Raw genomic sequence first — 20,128 nt, forward strand, 5'->3', positions numbered from 1 at the left:
GGTAGTTTCCAGGAACTGGGGAAAGGGTGAAATGGGGAATTGTTGTTTAATGGGTAGTTTCAGTTTTGCAATATGAAAAAGTTCTGGAGATTGGTTGCACAACAATGTGAACACACTTAACACTACTGAACTCTACACTTAAAAATGATTAAGATGGTAAATTTTAGGTTATGTGTATTTTACCACAATTTTTTTAACCTTAGTACAAAGCTACTATAATCAAGACTGGCATAGGGGTAGACATATGGATCAACAGAATAGAATTGACAGTCCAGAAATAAACCCTTACATTTATGGTTAATTGATTTTCTCCAGGGTGCCAAGACAATTCATTGGTGAAAGGATAGTCTTTACAACAAATGGCACTGAGACAACAGGATATCCACATGCTTTTACATGATGTTGGACCCCTAACTCACGCCATATACAAAAATTAACTCAAAATGTATCAAAGACCTAAATGTAAGGGTGAAATTATAAAACTCTCATAAGAAAACACAGTAGTGACCCTTCATGACCCTGGATTAGGCAATGGTTTCCTACATACAGTACCAAAACACAAGCAATGGAAGAAAAAATAGACAAATTGGACTTTATCAAAATTTAAAATTTTTGTACTTCAAAGGACACCATCAAGAAAGTGAAAAAACCCAACAAATGAGAGAAAATGTTTGCAAATCCTTTGATTAAGGGACTTACATCCAGAATATATAAAGAACTCTTACAACTCAAAGAGACAACCCAATTTAAAAAATAAGGAAAGGATTTAAATTCACCTTTCTTCAAAGAAGATATACAAATGGCTGATAAGTACATGTAAAGATGCTAAGAATTATTAGACATTAGGAAAATGAAGTACTGGTACGTGAGACAATATGGATAAACCTTGACGACATTATTGTAAGTGAAAGAAGCCAGTCACAAAAGACTACATAGTATATGATTCTATCTATATTAAGTGTCCAGAAAAAGCAAATCCATAGAGACAAAAAGTAATGGCTGCCAGGGGCTAGGGTAAGGAGGAAAATGAGGAGTGATTACTAATGGGTATGGGGTTGCTTTTGGGGTGAAGAAAATATTCTAAAATTAGATAATGAAGATTGTCATGCAACTCTGTGCATATATTAACAATCACAGTATTGTATACTTTGAAATGGTAAATGTTATAGTACGTGGATTATATCTCAATAAAGCTTTTAAGGTAATATATATTGAGCTTTTTAAAGGTTTGAAATGTATTTTTTTCTGGAGATAGTGACTTAATAAAAAAGTAAGAATTGGGACTTCCCTGGTGGTCCAGTGGTAAAGAATCGCCTTCCAACGCAGGGGACGCGGGTTCGATCCCTGGTCAGGGAACTAAGATCCCACATGCGGGGCAACCAATGCCACGCACCACAACTACTCAGCTCTCCCGCCTCAGCGAGAGAGCCTGCATGCTGCAAACTACAGAGCTCACGTGCTCTGGAGCCCACACACCGCAACTAGAGAAGAGAAAACCCGCACGCACGCCACAACTAGAGAGAAGCCCATGCGTCACAGTGAAGAGCCAGCATACCGTAACTAAGACCCAACACAGCAATAAAAAAAAAAAGTAAGAATTAAATTTGTACTTACAGCTTTACTCTGCAATTTGTTGAAAGAATATCTCAAGGTATCAACTGCTTCTGATTCTTCTTTGGTTACTTCAACTTCAAATCTGTTTAAAATAGCATAGGCTTCCTGTGGGGTGGGGGCAGAGTTCAGAAACATCACAAGGAATATAATTGCCAAATGACTTAGATGCCTTCTAAAGACACATTCTTATGTCTTCAAAGACTAGAAGAATGGGTCCCAAAATTAAACGTGTATAAAAAGGTCCTTTAGATTATCACTTACATCAGATATTGACTCTAGATCCCAGGCCCTGAAATCTGAACCTAATAAGCACCAAGGTGATTCTGGTGGAGAGTAGGCAAATCGCTTTGAGATACTATCCTAGGAAAAACTCCCTGGAATAATTTTCTGCCTCTCTCCTCCTTGATCTTGTGACAACACCATGCAAAATGTTTTCTCATACTCTATTGAAATATGGGTTGGCTATATAAGGAATGGAATGAAATGACGATGTGGGGGATATTCTGAAGAACAGAAACTAATGAACAAACAAAACAAAACAAAAACAAATTCATAGATACAGAGAATAGATTGGTGGGTAACTAGAGAGGAAGGGGATTGGAGGACGGTGAAATGGGTGAAGGGGATCAACTGTATGGTGATAGATGGTAACAAGACTTACAGTGGTGATCACTTTATAGTGCATACAAATATTGAATTATAATGTTGTACACCTGAAATTTGTATAATTTTATATACCAATTTTGCCTAAATTTTTTAAAGTGATGAGTTGGCAATTGGCTTTACCAAAAGAATTTATGCTGAAAAACTGAGCTTCGGCAGTCAGGAAAAAATGATATGATAATTTGTTAAATCTTGAGAAGCGAGTGGTCAGCATTCAAAATACCCAAATACTAAGATTTAAAGAAGTAGTAAAGGTATGAATTTCATTAGCCCCCAAAATGTATAAACTCTAAATGGGTTCAAGAAAGCAATGCACAGTCATGAACACTGGGTACCAAAAGGAGTCAGGGGGAGTGCCAATTCCCCAGGTTTGCAGGCAATAAGGGAGTGCGTTGTCCACAGAGAATTTAAAAAACAGTAATAAAACGAACTGAGTCTGATTTTTATTATCACCATGAGCCAGAAATTCTAAATATTAGTCATAAGTACTTGTGAGAGACAGAATAACAGCCTCCCCAATGTTATCCACACCCTAATCTCCAGAATCTGTGGATATGTCACCTTATGTGGCAAAATGGACTTTGCAGATATGATTAGTAAAAGAATTTGACATGGGGAGATTATCCTGTATTAGCCATGTGGGCCCAATGTAATCACAGAGGTCCATTTAAGGGAAAGAGGGAGGCAGGAGATTCAGAGTCAGAGACATGGTGACAGAAGCAGGGGTAGGAGTGATGGCACTGCTGGAAGGGAGCCAGGAGCCAAAGAATGCAAGCAGCCTCTAGAAGCTGGACAAAGCAAGGAAAGGATTCTTCCCTACAGCCCCTGCTGACATGTTGATTTTAGCCCCGTAAGACCCATTTTCATACTTCTGACCTCTACAACTATAAAAAAATTTGTTTTAAGCCATTAAGTTTACGGTAATTTGTTATAGGAGCAACAGGAACTAAAACAGTACTCTTCCCTAAAAACATCTCTTGTTGATATAAATTCCAACAATTTACTATTGAGCCTAAGTGGACCACTCCCACCACCTGCCCATGGTATGCCACTGGTCATAGGTGAGACACATAACTGGTTTCTAAGGAAAGCCAAAGATATTTGGGGAACTTGCCTAACATGTCAGGACTGAAGTGAGAGAATACCACCATTCTTTTCTGTAAAATGTAAGTGCCAGCATAAAAAAAATGAACACTGTCTAGACCAGTACATCATTATGAATATATTAATATTCCTTCGTATATTGTTCACTGTTGATAATTGTCAAAATCCCTCCAAGGACATCAACATCAGAGAGGAAAAATAGGCAGACTGTGCCATAAAATAGATGAAGAAATCAACTTTTTAGTGTTTCTCTATTTTTTAAAAAAAATGCCATTTCAAGAAAGAAAAATGCAATCATTTCTTACTTCAATTGGTCCCAAAGTCATGTCCATTTGAATTTCATTATCACGGATACAAGACAAGGCTTCCATTGCAAACCTGACATCATCTAAATCACGAATAGGTCTAGATAACTTTTTCAAGTATTCATTGATAAATGCTATCATGTCTGACATTTTCTTTTTGTATTCTTCATTCAAATATCGACAGAGTAGCATCTTCCATGCCTTAGCCTCAACTGATAAGGCCAATTTCATTGGCTCTGGTGAAGACAAGAAAAGGTCAAAATAAAATACAACTGACATTCTGAAACAATTCACTTTATGTGTAATCTGAGCATCTATAACTGCACTGTCCATTTGATGTCCACTAGCCACACTGAGCACTTGAAATGTAGTTAGTCTGTAGTTCATCTGAATTAAATGTTCTGTAAGGATTTTGAAGACTTAATTCCTATCCTGGTGGAGTATATTAAGCCATTCATGAGAAAGACACTGAAGTCGATGGAGAATTTTGGAAATTAGTTCTAGCACTATCCAATGTGAACCTTGCTCTGTTTCTGGCCATCCCATTAGAAGCCTTCACTCATTTCCCCAATTTCCTCTAGGTAACCCCTATATGAGACCAGCAGCCTACACTGTTGAGAACACTGTGCCTGTCTAATACAGCTCTCCCTCACTACAGTTAGCAGTAGAGTCAGCTTGGGCTTTTGATTTCAGACATTAAGTGGTTGTCTCATAATCCTCTGATACTCTAACCCCAACTGGACTAACTTCTCAGGAGACCTCAAACTGTTTTGACTCTTATCCCATGTACACAATCCCCTCCTCGCAGTAACCTGTAGTTCCCCCTGTAGTTTTAGTTGTTTGAGTGCCAATTTAGTATCAAGTACATTAAGTCACTTTGGTATAATATTATATATACGTAATATATGACAATATATAATATATATAGCATATATATGAACAATATTGGTGGTCCAGAAATACTTAATATTTATAATATTGTACCAAGGTAGCTTAATAACTGCTTTCTAAATGAAGTAACATTTCATGTGAAAATACAGACACTTTACATAATATTTATAAAATACCTGTATGCAATTCAAGTGCTCCTACAACTATAATAGGCTTCAACTCATCAATCTCCTGCTCAAAAGTAGCATAGTGTAGAATTTCGGATCTGATTTCAGTCAGAGAGGGGTTGTTAGCCAAAAACTCCTGTAGCAAGGAAAGAATCAACATTTTCTTTGGCTTTTTGACAATGTAAATCTTACGCCTCTAATAGTTGAATTAGAAAACTGCATCTGCTTATATATTTTTCCTCTTGTATGTGCTATCAGGCCAGTGGCTCGGTAGAGAAAGGGATGAACAGTTAGCACTGAAAGAGAAAGCCATGTGAGGGAATTTCACATTTCTGAATGGTAATTCAGAGTTCTAAACTTTCCTTGAATCTCTAACCAAATATACAGCTGAGCCTATGTAAGCTGGACACACCCTTGAATACCCGGCCTCTGGGCATGTCTGGAACATAATTAGTACTCAAATGTTTAAGCAAATTAAACAAAATCTGCCTGAACCTCATTATTATCAACTGCCCCAGTGTCAATGTGAGAATTATGCAAGACATGATGTGTTAGGTGTGTGGCATTTACAGGTTCTCGGCCTCTGTTCTTGAGTTCTCATCATTATCACTGATGTTTTCTTGGTCCTCCCACAGGAGTTAGAGATAAACAATACAGAGTGAAGTAAGTCAGAAAGAGAAAAACAAATATTGTATGCTAACACATATATATGGAATCTAAAAAAAAAAAAAAATGGTTCTGAAGAACCTAGGGGCAGGACAGGAATAAAGATGCAGACATAGAGAACGGACTTGAGGACACGGGGAGGGGGAAGGGTAAGCTGGGACGACGTGAGAGAGTGGCATGGACATATATACACTACCAAATGTAAAATAGATAGCTAGTGGGAAGCAGCTGCATAGCACAGGGAGATCAGCTCGGTGCTTTGTGACCACCTAGAGGGGTGGGAAGGAGACACAAGAGGGAGGGGATATGGGGATATATGTATACATATAGCTGATTCACTTTGTTATGCAGCAGAAACTAACACAACATTGTAGTGCAATTATACTCTAATAAAGGTGTTAAAAAAAACACCAAACTGCATCACAAGTAGCGGAAACATACCTTCACTTTCACGTCTCGGTCCTCTGTCCAGAGCGTCTTGTACTTTTGAAAGTCCTGCAGGGCCTCATGAGCCACCTTTCTGAGAGAATTCACAGAGGAAGAAAGGAGGAGGACCAGCTTGGAAATATCTTTGTGCTCTGCCACACCTGGATAAAAATTCTTCAGCTTCCGTGCGGGGATAATTTCTTCAAAAGATTCTGAAAACAGACATTTTTATCCTATAGATAACTCCTATATTCAACTTTAAATACTATCAATTGTAATATTTATAGACTTTTTAAACTTTATTTTCTTAAAGACCCCCCCCCCACCCCGTTCCAAGTAATTAAGAGCTATTCTCTCGCTAGCTTCACTTACTCGTATTAAACTACTGTGTCAGATTTTGAGGTCTAGGTTTCTTTAAAATGGGGAAACTGTTATTCAGAGGAGAGAACTGAAAGACACTGATTAACCACTCCCCCAAAACAAAACGTCCTCCAAGGAAAGATCAGAAGAGTTGAAATTGCTACCCTACAGAACAGGCTTGTGGTTAAAGGAGAGCCACTACGTTTACTACCCAAATGACCTTAAGCCAATTATTTAATCTTCATGGAAATACTTGTGAGGATTAAATGAGACAACATATGCTTGTCTTCAACTCAGCATCTGGTATATAAAGATCACACAACCACCATAAACATCTCTTGCCGAAACCTAGTCATGTCACAGCCTTGACTGAAACTCTAAAGTATTCTCCATCAAGCAGAGACCATATGGATACTTTTGTTTGCCCAAACAATTCCTTACTTTTTTAAAGCAGTTGTTAACAATTAAAAAATCATGAGATTTCATGAAAAATTCCAGATTGCCACCTTCTCTTTTAAAATGGTTTAATCTGGTATTCTTGCATGGCAACAGTTAGCTGAAGTATCAATAAATGATACTTACTTGGGGTGGGGTGGAAGAAAAGTGGAGATGTTGATCAAAGGGTACAAACTTTCACTAATATGATGACTAAATTCTAGAAACATAATGTGTAGTATGGTGACTATAGTTAATAATAATGTATACTTGAAATTTGCTAAGAGAGTTGACCTCAAGTGTTCTCACCACACACACAAAAAATGGTTAACTATGGGAGGTGATGAATATGTTATTTACTTTGATTGTGGTAACCACTTCACAAAGGTATACGTACATCAGAACATCATGCAGTACACCTCAAATATGTATAACTTTTGTCAAAAATAAATAAATAAAAATGTTAATGTGGCAGAACAGCAAAAAAGAAAAAAAGAATTTGGCTTCCTATACAAGAAAGTATCCAAAAATGTCCATGGAATTTTGGGTCAGTGTCATATCACACTCATAATTATTTAAGGGAATAGCTTATATATATTTCATGTACAAAGAACACATGACCCAGATTTTCTAAGCACCAAGTTCTAGCAAACTAAGTTTATCAGATCAAATACAATGCTGAAAATAGAATTAGTTCTAAGGTTTATTTTCATTTTTAACTTTGAATCTGAGACTATGGTAGTAGAACAGTGATAAATATCCTTGTTCACCCATGATCAAAATCTGAAATGTCTGCATGCTATGTTTAAGATGGAAGATGGAGAACACTAGTTTTTTTTAATGTAAAATTTAACCAATCCACATATAAAAATGAGTTTAAAAATACTTATAGGCTGTCATACCCAGGAAGAATCAGAAAGAGCATTTACTAACTGTTATAGTTCTAAGACTCTATTCATCTGAGATTTGTTTTAACATTCTTACTGTCTTCCTTCTTCAACTGCTTTCCTGTGCTCGGATGGGTCCCATCAGTAGTGGTATGGGAGGGGCTGCTAATGACAGTCTTGATGTGACGGGTCTGCTGTTGCCCCCAGTGAGCCACTCCTCTGCTGACCTCCAGGGTTAACTGGATCATACGGTTAATGGCTTGTTGAATGTCATCCAAACTAGGAACCATTACCTGTGGAAAGAAGAAACAAATTCCTGGTGCTGCCGACACATACAAATCCATCCCTCTGATTCTCACCACACCTGTTCCCCACTGAGTGGGGAAAGCCTCTGCTGGCCCAGTGGAAGGCTGCTTCGAGGAGAGGGATGGTAGAGGGAGGTAGGCTGCAGACTTTACTGATCTTCAAGCTTTCCTATTCTACCAATTCCTGCAGGCAGAAAGGTCAAACATAGTACTTGCCATCCTGTGAGGGTGGCTGGATGCAGCCAAATATTGTGGGCAGGTGTTGGATGTCCATGAAGCAGAGTAACTGAAGAAACTATACTGCGAAGATTTTGACCTCAGTTCTTTGAAATGCACCAAATAAGCCAAGAAGTTGTCCTCCAGGAGGCCAGACTGTGTAGATGTGGTGTCAGGTGAGCCATAGATTGTCCCTGCCTGGCCTTAACCCTTGGCTCGTCACAGAATGCACCTCAGTCATCCTGTATGGCTTGGTGTTCCAGATGCCAATAAGCAGCCAGAGGGGTGGTAGAGAAAAGTGCCCTAAGAAGGCACAAGGGACCCATGAACTCAGGGCACAGGTTCTCTCTTTCTTTCTTTGTTTCTATTCTGCCATGGGTTGTCTTACAGTTGGGTGTTCAGTATAGGGATTTGGACTTCTGAGATGGCCTTATTTAGATAATTTAATGTCTGAAGTAAGAAAAAGCAAGATGATTTGTAGGGTACTTGCTAACTGATAGCCCAACAGATACTTAACTCTAACAGCAACCTTCAACACACCATGAGCTCTGCAGAAGTAATTTTTATAATAGATATAAATGATACACTTTTATTTTTGTTAAATACAGAGGTGAAGTCAAAAAGCACAGAGGACCAAGAGATTAAATAAAAGTCCAGTTCTAATGCTATACTTCTTAAATACATTAGCAAAATATCACTGTATTAACCTGAATATTTAATACTTACCACATTAGGAATCACAAGATGTACTTCAGATTTTAGAAAGGAAATAACATCTTCTGACCGCTTTCGTCCATAAGGGCTGTAATAAGATGGACATTTAACTTATAAACCTTAACCAAAAATTTCATAAATAGCTTGGTTATGCTACAAGTTTCAATTCTAAAAAAATAAAGACAATTTTCAAAATACTGAATTAATGAAGAGAATGTTATTTACAATGGAACCATAAATTTCATAAACTAGTTCGTAAATTAAGAACACTGAATGATTTAATATTCTTTGAAGTGAAATACTAGTCTCCTACCCATTTTCTAGTATTTTAACGTTGCTTTCTCTCAGTAAAGTACCACCTAATAATGTTTACTAAAAGCACTCCTTTTTCCCAGCCCCACAACGGATGCTGAAAATCACCAACAAAAAGCATATGACTTCATATACTTTATTTTTTTGTGTGTACAAGATTAAACAGGAGGTTTCTAGTCAAAACCTTCTAAAAACTGCCTTTTTAAACAATATCAGTTATGCTCAGACAGAAGTACAGACACACAGACAGACACATGAGTGCAATTAATGAATGACACATATCAGCGCTGCAAATTAGTTTGGTTATCTCCCTCTGCCTGATCTCTGTCCCTATCCCAGACAAAATTATAATAAATGTAAACTTTCCATAGCAAGAAATGTTATCATTACTGAAAAACTACACCTCCATTCATAACTACAAGCAGACTGGGGGGAAAAATAATCACAAGAAACATAAAGCCTCCACATTCACAGTGGAGACCCAACTTTAGCATTCAGGGTCAATGGTTCCCAGATAAACATATTATTGCAAGGAACTCTTTGAACTAAAAGCAAGCAAGCGGAGGAGAGCTTAAAGATGGCGGAAGAGGAAGACGCGGAGATCACCTTCCTCCCCACAAATACATCAGAAATACATCTACATGTGGAATTGCTCCTATAGAACACCTACTGAACGCTGGCAGAAGACCTCAGACTTCCCAAAAGGCAAGAAACTCCCCAAGTACCTGGGTAGGGCAAAAGAAAAAAGAAAAAACAGAGACAAAGAATAGGGACAGGACCTGCACCAGTGGGAGGGAGCTGTGAAGGAGGAAAGGTTTCCACACACTAGGAAGGCCATTCGCGGGCAGAGACTGCAGGTGGTGGAGGGGGGAGCTTCGGAGCCGCGGAGGAGAGCGCAGCAACAGGAGTGCGGAGGGCAAAGCGGAGAGATTTTTTCCACCCGCACAGAGGAATGGTGCCGACCAGCACTCACCAGCCCAAGAGGCTTGTCTGCTCACCGGCCAGGGCGGGCGGGGGCTGGGAGCTGAGGCTCGGGCTTCGGTCGGATCCCAGGGAGAGATGGCAGGGTTGGCGGCGTGAACACAGACTGAAGGGGGCTAGTGCGCCACAGCTAGCCAGGAGGGAGGCCGGGAAAAAGTCTGGAGCTGCCGAAGAGGCAAGAGACTTTTTCTTCCCTCTTTGTTTCCTGGTGCGCGAGGAGAGGGGATTAAGAGCGCCGCTTAAAGGAGCTCCAGAGACGGGTGCGAGCCGTGGCTATCAGCGCGGACCCCAGAGATGGGCATGAGACGCTCAGGCTGCTGCTGCCGCCACCAAGAAGCCTGTGAGCAAGCACAGGTCACTCTCCACACCGCCCCTCCCAGGAGCCTGTGCAGCCCGCCACTGCCAGGGTCCCGTGATCCAGGGACAACTTCCCCTGGAGATCGCACGGCGCGCATCAGGCTGGTGCAATGTCACGCTGGCCTCTGCCGCCACAGGCTCGCCCCGCGTGCGTACCCCTCCCTCCCCACGCCCTGAGTGAGCCAGAGCCCCCGAAGCAGCTGCTCCTTTAACCCCGTTCTGTCTGAGCGAAGAACAGACGCCCTCAGGCGACCTACACGCAGAGGCGGGGCCAAATCCAAAGCTGAACCCCGGGAGATGTGGGAACAAAGAAGAGAAAGGGAAATTTCTCCCAGCATCCTCAGGAGCAGCGTATTAAAGCTCCACAATCAACTTGATGCACCCTCCATGTGTGGAATATCTGAATAGACAACGAATCATCCCAAATTGAGGAAGTGGACTTTGGGAGCAAAGATATACTTTTTCCCCCTTTTTCTCTTTTTCTTAGTGTGTATGCTTCTGTGTGTGATTTTGCCTGTATAGCTTTGCTTTTACCATCTGTCCTAGGGTTCGGTCAGTCCGTTATTTTTTTTTGTTTTTTTACTTTTAAAAATTTTTGAAATTATTTTTTATTTTAATAACTTTATATTATTTTATTTTACTTTATTTTATTTTATCCTCTTTCTTTCTTTCTTTCTTTCTATTTTTTCTCCCTTTTATTCTGAGCCGTGTGGATGAAAGGATCTTGGTGTTCCAGCCAAGAGTCAGTGCTGTGCCTCTGAGGTGGGAGAGCCAACTTCAGGACACTGGTCCACAAGAGAATTCCCAGCTCCACGTAATATCAAACGGCGAAAATCTCCCAGAGATCTCCATCTCAATGCCAAGACCCAGCTTCACTCAACAACCAGCAAGCTACAGTGCTGGACACCCTATGTGACACAACTAGCAAGACAGGAACACAGCCCCATCCATTAGCAGAGAGGCTGCCTAAAATCATAATAAAGCCACAGACACCCCAAAACACACCACCAGACATGGACCTGCCCACCAGAAAGACAAGATCCAGCCTCATCCACCAGAACACAAGCAATAGTCCCCTCCACCAGGAAGCCTACACAACCCACTGAACCAACCTTAGACACTGGGGACAGACAACAAAAACAACGGGAACTACGAACCTGCAGCCTGGGAAAAGGAGACCCCAAACAAAGTAAGTTAAGCAAAATGAGAAGACAGAGAAATACACAGCAGATGAAGGAGCAAGATAAAAGCCCACCAGACCAAACAAATGAAGAGGAAATAGGCAGTCTACCTGAAAAAGAATTCAGAGTAATGATACTAAAGATGATCCAAAATCTTGGAAATAGTATGGAGGAAATACAAGAAACGTTTAACAAGGACCTAGAAGAACTAAAGAGCAAACAAACAATGATGAACAACACAATAAGTGAAATTAAAAATTCTCTAGAAGGGATCAATAGCAGAATAACTGAGGCAGAAGAACGGATAAGTGACCTGGAAGATAAAATAGTGGAAATAACTACTTCAGAGCAGAATAAAGAAAAAAGAATGAAAAGAACTGAGGACAGTCTCAGAGACCTCTGGGACAACATTACATGCACCAACATTCGAATTATAGGGGTCCCAGAAGAAGAAGAGAAAAAGAAAGGGACTGAGAAAATATTTGAAGAGATTATAGTTGAAAACTTCCCTGATATGGGAAAGGAAAGAGTTAATCAAGTCCTGGAAGCACAGAGAGTCCCATACAGGATAAATCCAAGGAGAAACATGCCAAGACACATATTAATCAAACTATCAAAAATTAAATACAAAGAAAACATATTAAAAGCAGCAAGGGAAAAACAACAAATAACACACAAGGGAATTCCCATAAGGTTAACAGCTAATCTTTCAGCAGAAACTCTGCAAGCCAGAAGGGAGTGGCAGGACATATTTAAAGTGATGAAGGAGAAAAAACTACAACCAAGATTACTCTACCCAGCAAGGATCTCATTCAGCTTTGATGGAGAAATTAAAAACTTTACAGACAAGCAAAAGCTGAGAGAGTTCAGCACCACGAAACCAGCTTTATAACAAATGCTAAAGGAACTTCTCTAGGCAGGAAACACAAGAGAAGGGAAACACCTACAATAACAAACCCAAAACAATTAAGAAAATGGTAATACGAACATACATATCGATATTTACCTTAAATGTAAATGGATTCAATGATCCAACCAAAAGACATAGACTAGTTGAATGGATACAAAAACAAGACCCATATATATGCTGTCTACAAGAGACCCACTTCAGACCTAGGGACACATACAGACTGAAAGTGAGGGGATGGAAAATGATATTCCATGCAAATGGAAATCAAAAGAAGGCTGGAGTAGCAATTCTCATATCAGACAAAATAGACTTTAAAATAAAGACTATTACAAGACACAAAGAAGGACACTACATAATGATCAAGGTATCAATCCAAGAAGAAGATATAACAATTGTAAATATTTATGCACCCAACATAGGAGCACCTCAATACATAAGGCAAATACTAACAGCCATAAAAGGGGAAATTGACAGTAACACAATCATAGTAGGGGACTTTAACACCCCACTTTCACCAAAGGACAGATCATCCAAAATGAAAATAAATAAGGAAACACAAGCTTTACACATTAATCTTGAGAAAGAAAAACGGAGCTGGAGGAATCAGGCTCCCTGACTTCAGACTATACTACAAAGCTACAGTAATCAAGACTGTATGGTGCTGGCACAAATACAGAAATATAGATCAATGGAACAGGATAAATGGCCCAGAGATAAACCCACGCACATATGGTCACCTTATCTTTCACAAAGGAGGCAACAATATACGATGGAGAAAAGACAGCCTCTTCAATAAGTGGTGCTGGGAAAACTGGACAGCTACATGTAAAAGAATTAAATTAGAACACTTCCTAACACCATACACAAAAATAAACTCAAAATGGATTAAAGACCTAAATGTAAGGCCAGACACTATAAAGCTCTTAGAGGAAAACATAGGAAGAACACTCTTTGACATAAATCACAGCAAGATCCTTTTTGACCCATCTCCTAGAGAAATGGAAATAAAAACAAAAATAAACAATTGGGACCTAATGAAACTTACAAGCGTCTGCCCAGCAAAGGAAACCATAAACAGGACCAAAAGACAACCCTCAGAATGGGAGAAAATATTTGCAAATGAAGCAACTGACAAAGGATTAATCTCCAAAACATACAAGCAGCTCATGCAGCCCAATATCAAAAATCAAACAACCCAATGGGCAGAAGACCTAAACAGACATTTCTCCAAAGAAGACATACAGATTGCCAACAAACACATGAAAGAATGCTCAACATCACTAATCATTAGAGAAATGCAAATCAAAACTCCAATGAGGTATCACCTCACACCAGTCAGAATGGCCATCATCAAAAAATCTACAAACAATAAATGCTGGAGAGGATGTGGAGAAAAGGGAACCCTCTTGCACTGTTGGTGGGAATGTAAATTGATACAGTCACTATGGAGAACAGTATGGAGGTTACTTAAAAAACTAAAAATAGAACTACCATACGACCCAGCAATCCCACTACTGGGCATATACCCTGAGAAAACCATAATTCGAAAAGAGTCACGTACCACAATGTTCATTGCAGCACTGTTTACAGTAGCCAGGACGTGGAAGCAACCTAAGTGTCCATCAACAGATGAATGGATAAAGAAGATGTGGCACATATATACAATGGAATATTACTCAGCCACAAAAAGAAACGAAATTGAGTTATTTATAGTGAGTTGTATGGACCTAGAGTCTGTTACAGAGTGAAGTAAGTCAGAAAGAGAAAAACAAATGCCGTATGCTAACACATATATATGGAATCTAAAAAAAAAAAAATGCTTCTGATGAACCTAGGGGCAGGACAGTATTAAAGATGCAGACGTAGAGAATGGACTTGGGGACACGGGGAAGGGGACGAGTAAGCTGGGATGAAGTGAGAGAGTGGCATTGACATATATACACTGCCAAATGTAAAACAGATAGCTAGTGAGAAGCAGCTGCATAGCACAGGGAGATCAGCTCAGTGCTTTGTGACCACCTAGAAGGGTGGGATAGGGAGGGTGGGAGGGAGATGCAAGAGGGAGGGGATATGGGGATATATGTATACATATAACTGATTCACTTTGTGATACAGCAGAAAGTAACACAACATTGTAAAGCAATTATACTCCAATAAAGATGTTAAATAAGTAAATAAATAAAAGAATGAGAAAGTAGATAGACTTCATGCCAAGGCCCTTGTAGTTAGAAATGAGAAAACTGAAAAAACTATACACAGTATTTTTTTTTAATAGAGCTAAATATATGTATTCTATATTTGAAGGTAACTACTGAAAGAACTTAAGTATAGGAAGGAGAATAAAAGGGGAAAATTATCCATTCCAAAGATAACAGATAATAAATGAACCGAAGAAAAAGGATAGTAAGAAACCACAAAATAAAATGTCATAAATTAAGTGTAACTATATTAAAAAATCACAAAAATGTAAGCAGATTAAACTCTTTAAAAGGCAGAAATAATCAGATTAAATAAAAATATCAGGTATAAGACTCATAGACATAGAGAACAGACTTGTGGTTGCCAAGGGTGAGGGAGGGAGGGAGAGGGATGGACTGGGAGTTTGGGGTTGGTAGATGCAAACTACTACATTTAGAATGGATAAACAACAGGTCCTAATGCATAGCACAGAGAACTATACTCAACATCCTGTGATAAACCATAATAGAAAAGAACATAAAAGAAGAATGTATCTATATATATGTGTATAACTGAGTCACTCTGCTGTACAGCAGAGATTGGCACAACGTTGTAAATCAACTCTATGTCAATAATAAAATATATCAGGTATATTATGCTTTTAAAAGGTAAAACAAAAAAGCTTCACAGAAAAAATTAAATGAAGGGATAGAAAAGGTATACCAAAAAATCTGGGAAAGTATAATTAATGACAGACTAAAAAGAATTTGAGAAATCAAGATTAATATGGATAAAGAGGCTCATCAAATAAAAATAAAATAAACAGTGTTCTAGGCAGACTTAACTATACGACATCACATGCACCTAACAACATAGCCTTAAAAGATTTAAAACAACAACTGAAAGAGAAGGAAAATTTGACAACTTCACTATCACATTGGGAGATTTTAATAGTGCAATTAAATTAAAATTCAGCAATGAATAACCAAGGAATAAACCTAACAAAAATGTACAAGACTTTTACACAGGGAATTACAAAACTTCATTGAGAAATAATAAAAAAGACAAATAAATGGAGAGGTAATCCATGACTCTGAATGGAAGACTCAGTACTGTAAGGATGTTAATTCTCTCCAAATTTACCTATAGATTCAGTGTAATTTAAATAACCATTCCAAAAGAAAAATTAATTTTCTTTTAACCAATTAACCATATGGAAAAAAATATACTGGTCTCCTACCTCACACTAAACACAAAATAAATACCATGTGGATTAAACCCCTAACTGTAAAAGATAAAACTTTAAAACTTTTAGAAGATATTACGAAGTACAGAAAGATTTCTTTTAAAAGACATAAAAATCACAAACTACTAAAGAAAAGATTGATAGATTTGAATATTTTTAAACGCAGCAAAGAATATCATAAATAGAAGTTTAAAAATATCATCAACAAAATAATATATTGAGACCATCCATGAATAAATCCAATCCAATAGAAAAACAGGCAGAAGGAAGGAAGAAACAAGGGAGGGAAAGAGGAGGAGGGAGGGAGGGAGGGGGAAGAGAGGGGGAAAGAAAGGGAAGGGAAGGCAAATTTTTAAAAAGAGAAAGCACAAATGGCTCGTAAACATGAAAATATGTTTAACCTCATCAGTAACCAGGAAAATGATTTAAATCCCAGTGAGACGCCATTTCACACCCTATATGCTGGCAATAATTTTTTAATTGAACGACATTAACTGTGTGCAAGGATGAGGCTCTATGGGCACTCTCATGCTAGGCACTGCCTGGTAAATTGAGGCATGCACACACCCCAGGGCCCAGCCATTCCACTCTTAGCAGGTGCAGCAGGAGACATGCACAAGAATGTTCACAATAGCCCAAACTGGAAACAACCCAAACAACCACCAACAGTAGAAGTGATAAAACAGAATGTGTATACTCGAGCTGTACAGCAGTGAAAATAAAATATATCAGCATAGATGTATCTCAAAAACAATACTGAACACAGTTCAAATACAGGCAAAATTAAATGATACAAACATGGGGTAAACTGTCAGGCAAACCAAGACACTGATAAACATCAAGTTCAGGATAGTGGTTACCTTTGGGTGAGCAGAGGAAGGACCAGTAAGGGAACTGGTAGTGTTCAGTGTTCTTTGTCTTGGCCTGGGTGCTAGGAACATGGTTGTTCATTTATCACTGTTCTTGCAGTATTACACGCTTGTTTTCATACAGTCTTTTCATAAATGCCATGTTTTAAATTTTACAATTATTAAAATTAATTAATAAAAATAAAGTGCTTTAGCATTATGTTGTGATAGTATTACCAGACATATTTAGCATATTTTCAACTTGCCTGCCAACAAATATTCTTCTTTTCATTGTGTCCAAAGATAACCGTGTAGCTTTTTGAAGACTGTCTAGTAATTGATGAGAGAAAAAAGCGTAGACCTCTTTACATTCCTGTAATGAGAAATCATATTAAATTTGGTACAAAAAATAAAAACTCTTAACACCCCCAAAACAATAATACAATATTAGAAGTGACATGCGAAAGATGAAAAATAATAAACTATACAACTTCAATTATATTGTAGAAATAAATTCAATCCTAAATTACTTGTTTTTAAAAACAAATAAGAATATATGAAAAGTGTGCTTTCATAAACACCCTAGCAAATTATAAGGCCTTACTCAAAAGCCAAAATTCAAAACCAGCTAATTGAAAATAATCCTGGTTTGCTCAATATTCAATAATTCAATCAACAAAACTGAAGCACTTAAGTGTGGTACACTTTTCAATGCTTAGAGGTGTGGGCACAAAAGGATATGTAGTCTCCAACCTCAAAAATCTCAGCTTGGTGGATAAACATATTTTAAAATGTATGATACCAAAATATATGGGACGAAACTTCCACCGTCCTGGCACCATGGTTTGTCCCTCTCTGGAAGCCCTTCTTTCCCACCAGAGAAGAAGTAGCCGCATTTATTGGTCAGAGCACAGAATAAATATTGAGCCTGGGCAGGAATCTGGGCACTATGTCTTGCTTGCACAGTGATTCACACATCCGGAGCCAGGCTCTGGCCACACTGTTCCTCTCCACCCTACACCCTGACCCTCTGAGTCTGGGTGGGCCAGTCAGGTTGAGTCGGGTCAGAAGGGAGGCTTATCGGGTGTGAACAAAGAGGAATATGATCGGGTTGGTCAACTACCAGGCTAAAGTGCAGGCATGACATAATCAGATGTTTACGTTAGACCACTGTGGAAGCGATGTGGAAGATGGATTTGAGAGGCAGAGGCTGTTTAGGAGATGTCTGCACTGATGCAGCTCTAAGTGATCCCCCATTTTGAGAGTCTCCGATGGTACTCAGTCTTGCTCTAAGGACCCCAGCCAGTGTTAAAGGGAATGCAGTTGGACGTGAAGAACTCTCCTGCTGACCCCCACCAACTGATAGTGGCTGCCTGGTGCATGGTACTGAGAAGCAATCTACAGCTAAAATCTAGACTCAGCGGGAAAGTGTTTCCCAATCAATTAGTGATAGCATCCTTAAGCCAGAAGGTGAAAGTGAAACAAATGTGTGCTGTTTATTTCCAAGACTGTGTTAGGGTGTGGGTTAGAGAGTGTAAAAGAATGTAAAATGGAGAAAGAATGAAAAGATGAGTACGGAGGATTAAAAGAAAACTGATGGGAGCAGGAGAAAGCAGAAATTAGTACAAATGTGGGAGTGGCATTTAGAGTTGATGCACAACCAGAAGGCCTAAGAAGGCCTAAGAAGGGTGAAGAATCCCCATGTCTCCTTCTCAACTTTCATTCTCAACACAGCTCAGCTAATGTGAGAATCTGCCCACCTGGGGTTTCTCCTGCAGGAGAGTCCACAGTGTTAATAAAAAATGCAGATCCCTGGACCCCAAGTGAATCAAAATCCAGTCTTGCAATACAGGTAATTCTATTAAAAAGAATAAATGAGAACAAAGTTCTCCACTTTGAGTCAAATGGATTGGCACTACAATCCCAGGTGTGACATTTACTACATAAGAAAACACGGTCAGTCACAATAGGGGGAGATAACTATAGAAACTGTAATTGACAGAATAGCATTAAAAGTTGACAGTGCTGGGGAAAACTGTAAGGATTGCTGTATCTTGTCAGATGCTACAGTATAGAATTGAAAATTTTATTTTCTGGATTTTGTTATAAATCCAATTGGTAATAAATCCACACAGACTGCTTGCAGAACTGCCTGGGGAAAAAAAAACCACCATTTGGGATTATCTACAATCCTATGAGTCATAATTCTGTGAAATTGCACAAGGTTGTTTTACAATAAATACCTTTTTAAATTCATCTTCTTTATCATTAACATCAACCTCAGGCACAATATTAGTCTCATAATCAGCACTTTCACCCTCTTCTGTTTCACTTCCAAAAATAACATGTTTTCTCTGTTCTATAGATAAAAGATAAAACAAAAATATAACAGTTAATACTTGGCATTTGGTTTATTCTATATAACCAAACCTTCTTAGGAAGCTCCTTCTTAAAAAAATTCTTAATTTAAAAAGTAAGGGGCTTCCCTGGTGGTGCAGTTGTTAAGAATCCGCCTGCCAATGCAGGCGACACGGGTTCAAGCCCTGGTCTGGGAAGATTCCACATGCTGCAGAGCAACTAAGCCCGTGAGCCACAACTACTGAGCCTGCGCATCTGGAGCCTGTGCTCCGCAACGGGAGAGGCCGCGACAGTGAGAGGCCTGCTCACTGCGATGAAGAGTGGCCCCCGCTCGCCACAAGTGGAGAAAGCCCTCGCACAGAAACGAAGACCCAACACAGCCAAAAATAAATAAATAAATAAATTTATTAAAAAAAAAAAAAAAAAAAAAAAATTAGGGCTTCCCTGGTGGCGCAGTGGTTGAGAATCTGCCTGCTAATGCAGGGGACACGGGTTCGAGCCCTGGTCTGGGAAGATCCCACATGCCACGGAGCAGCTGGGCCCGTGAGCCACAACTACTGAGCTTGCACGTCTGGAGCCTGTGCCCCGCAACGGGAGGGGCCGCGATAGTGAAAGGCCCGCGCACCGCGATGAAGAGCGGTCCCCACACCGCGATGAGTGGCCCCCACTTGCCGCAACTAGAGAAAGCCCTCGCACGAACCGAAGACCCAGCACAGCCAAAAATAAATAAATAAATAAAAATAAAAAAGTAGCTATAGAAACGAAGACCCAACACAGCCATAAATAAATAAATAAATAAACTAAAAAAAAAATATTAAAAAAAAAAAAATTAAAAATTTGTTGCTGGGGGAAATCACCCTTGAATTCAATTTAAATCACCCATCTCAACAGAATTGACATTCTATTAAGAAATACACTCTTTAAATATACTGTACTGTGTATTAGTACCTAGAATTAAGAAACATTTAAAGAGGGGTGTTTTTACAGGCTCTCTTTCTAAAATA

At 39.1% G+C, this 20,128-nt stretch overlaps 1 protein-coding gene across 1 annotated transcript in view; it reads right to left on the reverse strand.

The window, feature by feature from the left end:
- DNAH8 (dynein axonemal heavy chain 8) overlaps nt 1-20,128 on the reverse strand; it is a 333,978-nt gene that overhangs the window by 240,988 nt on the left and 72,862 nt on the right. Inside the window, exons 22-29 of the mRNA XM_082412562.1 lie at nt 19,010-19,125; nt 17,033-17,139; nt 8,766-8,841; nt 7,616-7,811; nt 5,852-6,048; nt 4,754-4,880; nt 3,687-3,922; nt 1,615-1,719 (exon numbers count right to left, since the gene is read on the reverse strand). Of these exons, the coding sequence (XP_082268688.1) occupies nt 1,615-1,719; nt 3,687-3,922; nt 4,754-4,880; nt 5,852-6,048; nt 7,616-7,811; nt 8,766-8,841; nt 17,033-17,139; nt 19,010-19,125 (1,160 nt within the window). The remainder of the gene's footprint in view (nt 1-1,614; nt 1,720-3,686; nt 3,923-4,753; nt 4,881-5,851; nt 6,049-7,615; nt 7,812-8,765; nt 8,842-17,032; nt 17,140-19,009; nt 19,126-20,128) is intronic.

Source organism: Balaenoptera physalus (genome assembly GCF_965194825.1).
Source record: "Balaenoptera physalus genome assembly, chromosome: 11".
NCBI lineage: Eukaryota > Metazoa > Chordata > Mammalia > Artiodactyla > Balaenopteridae > Balaenoptera > Balaenoptera physalus.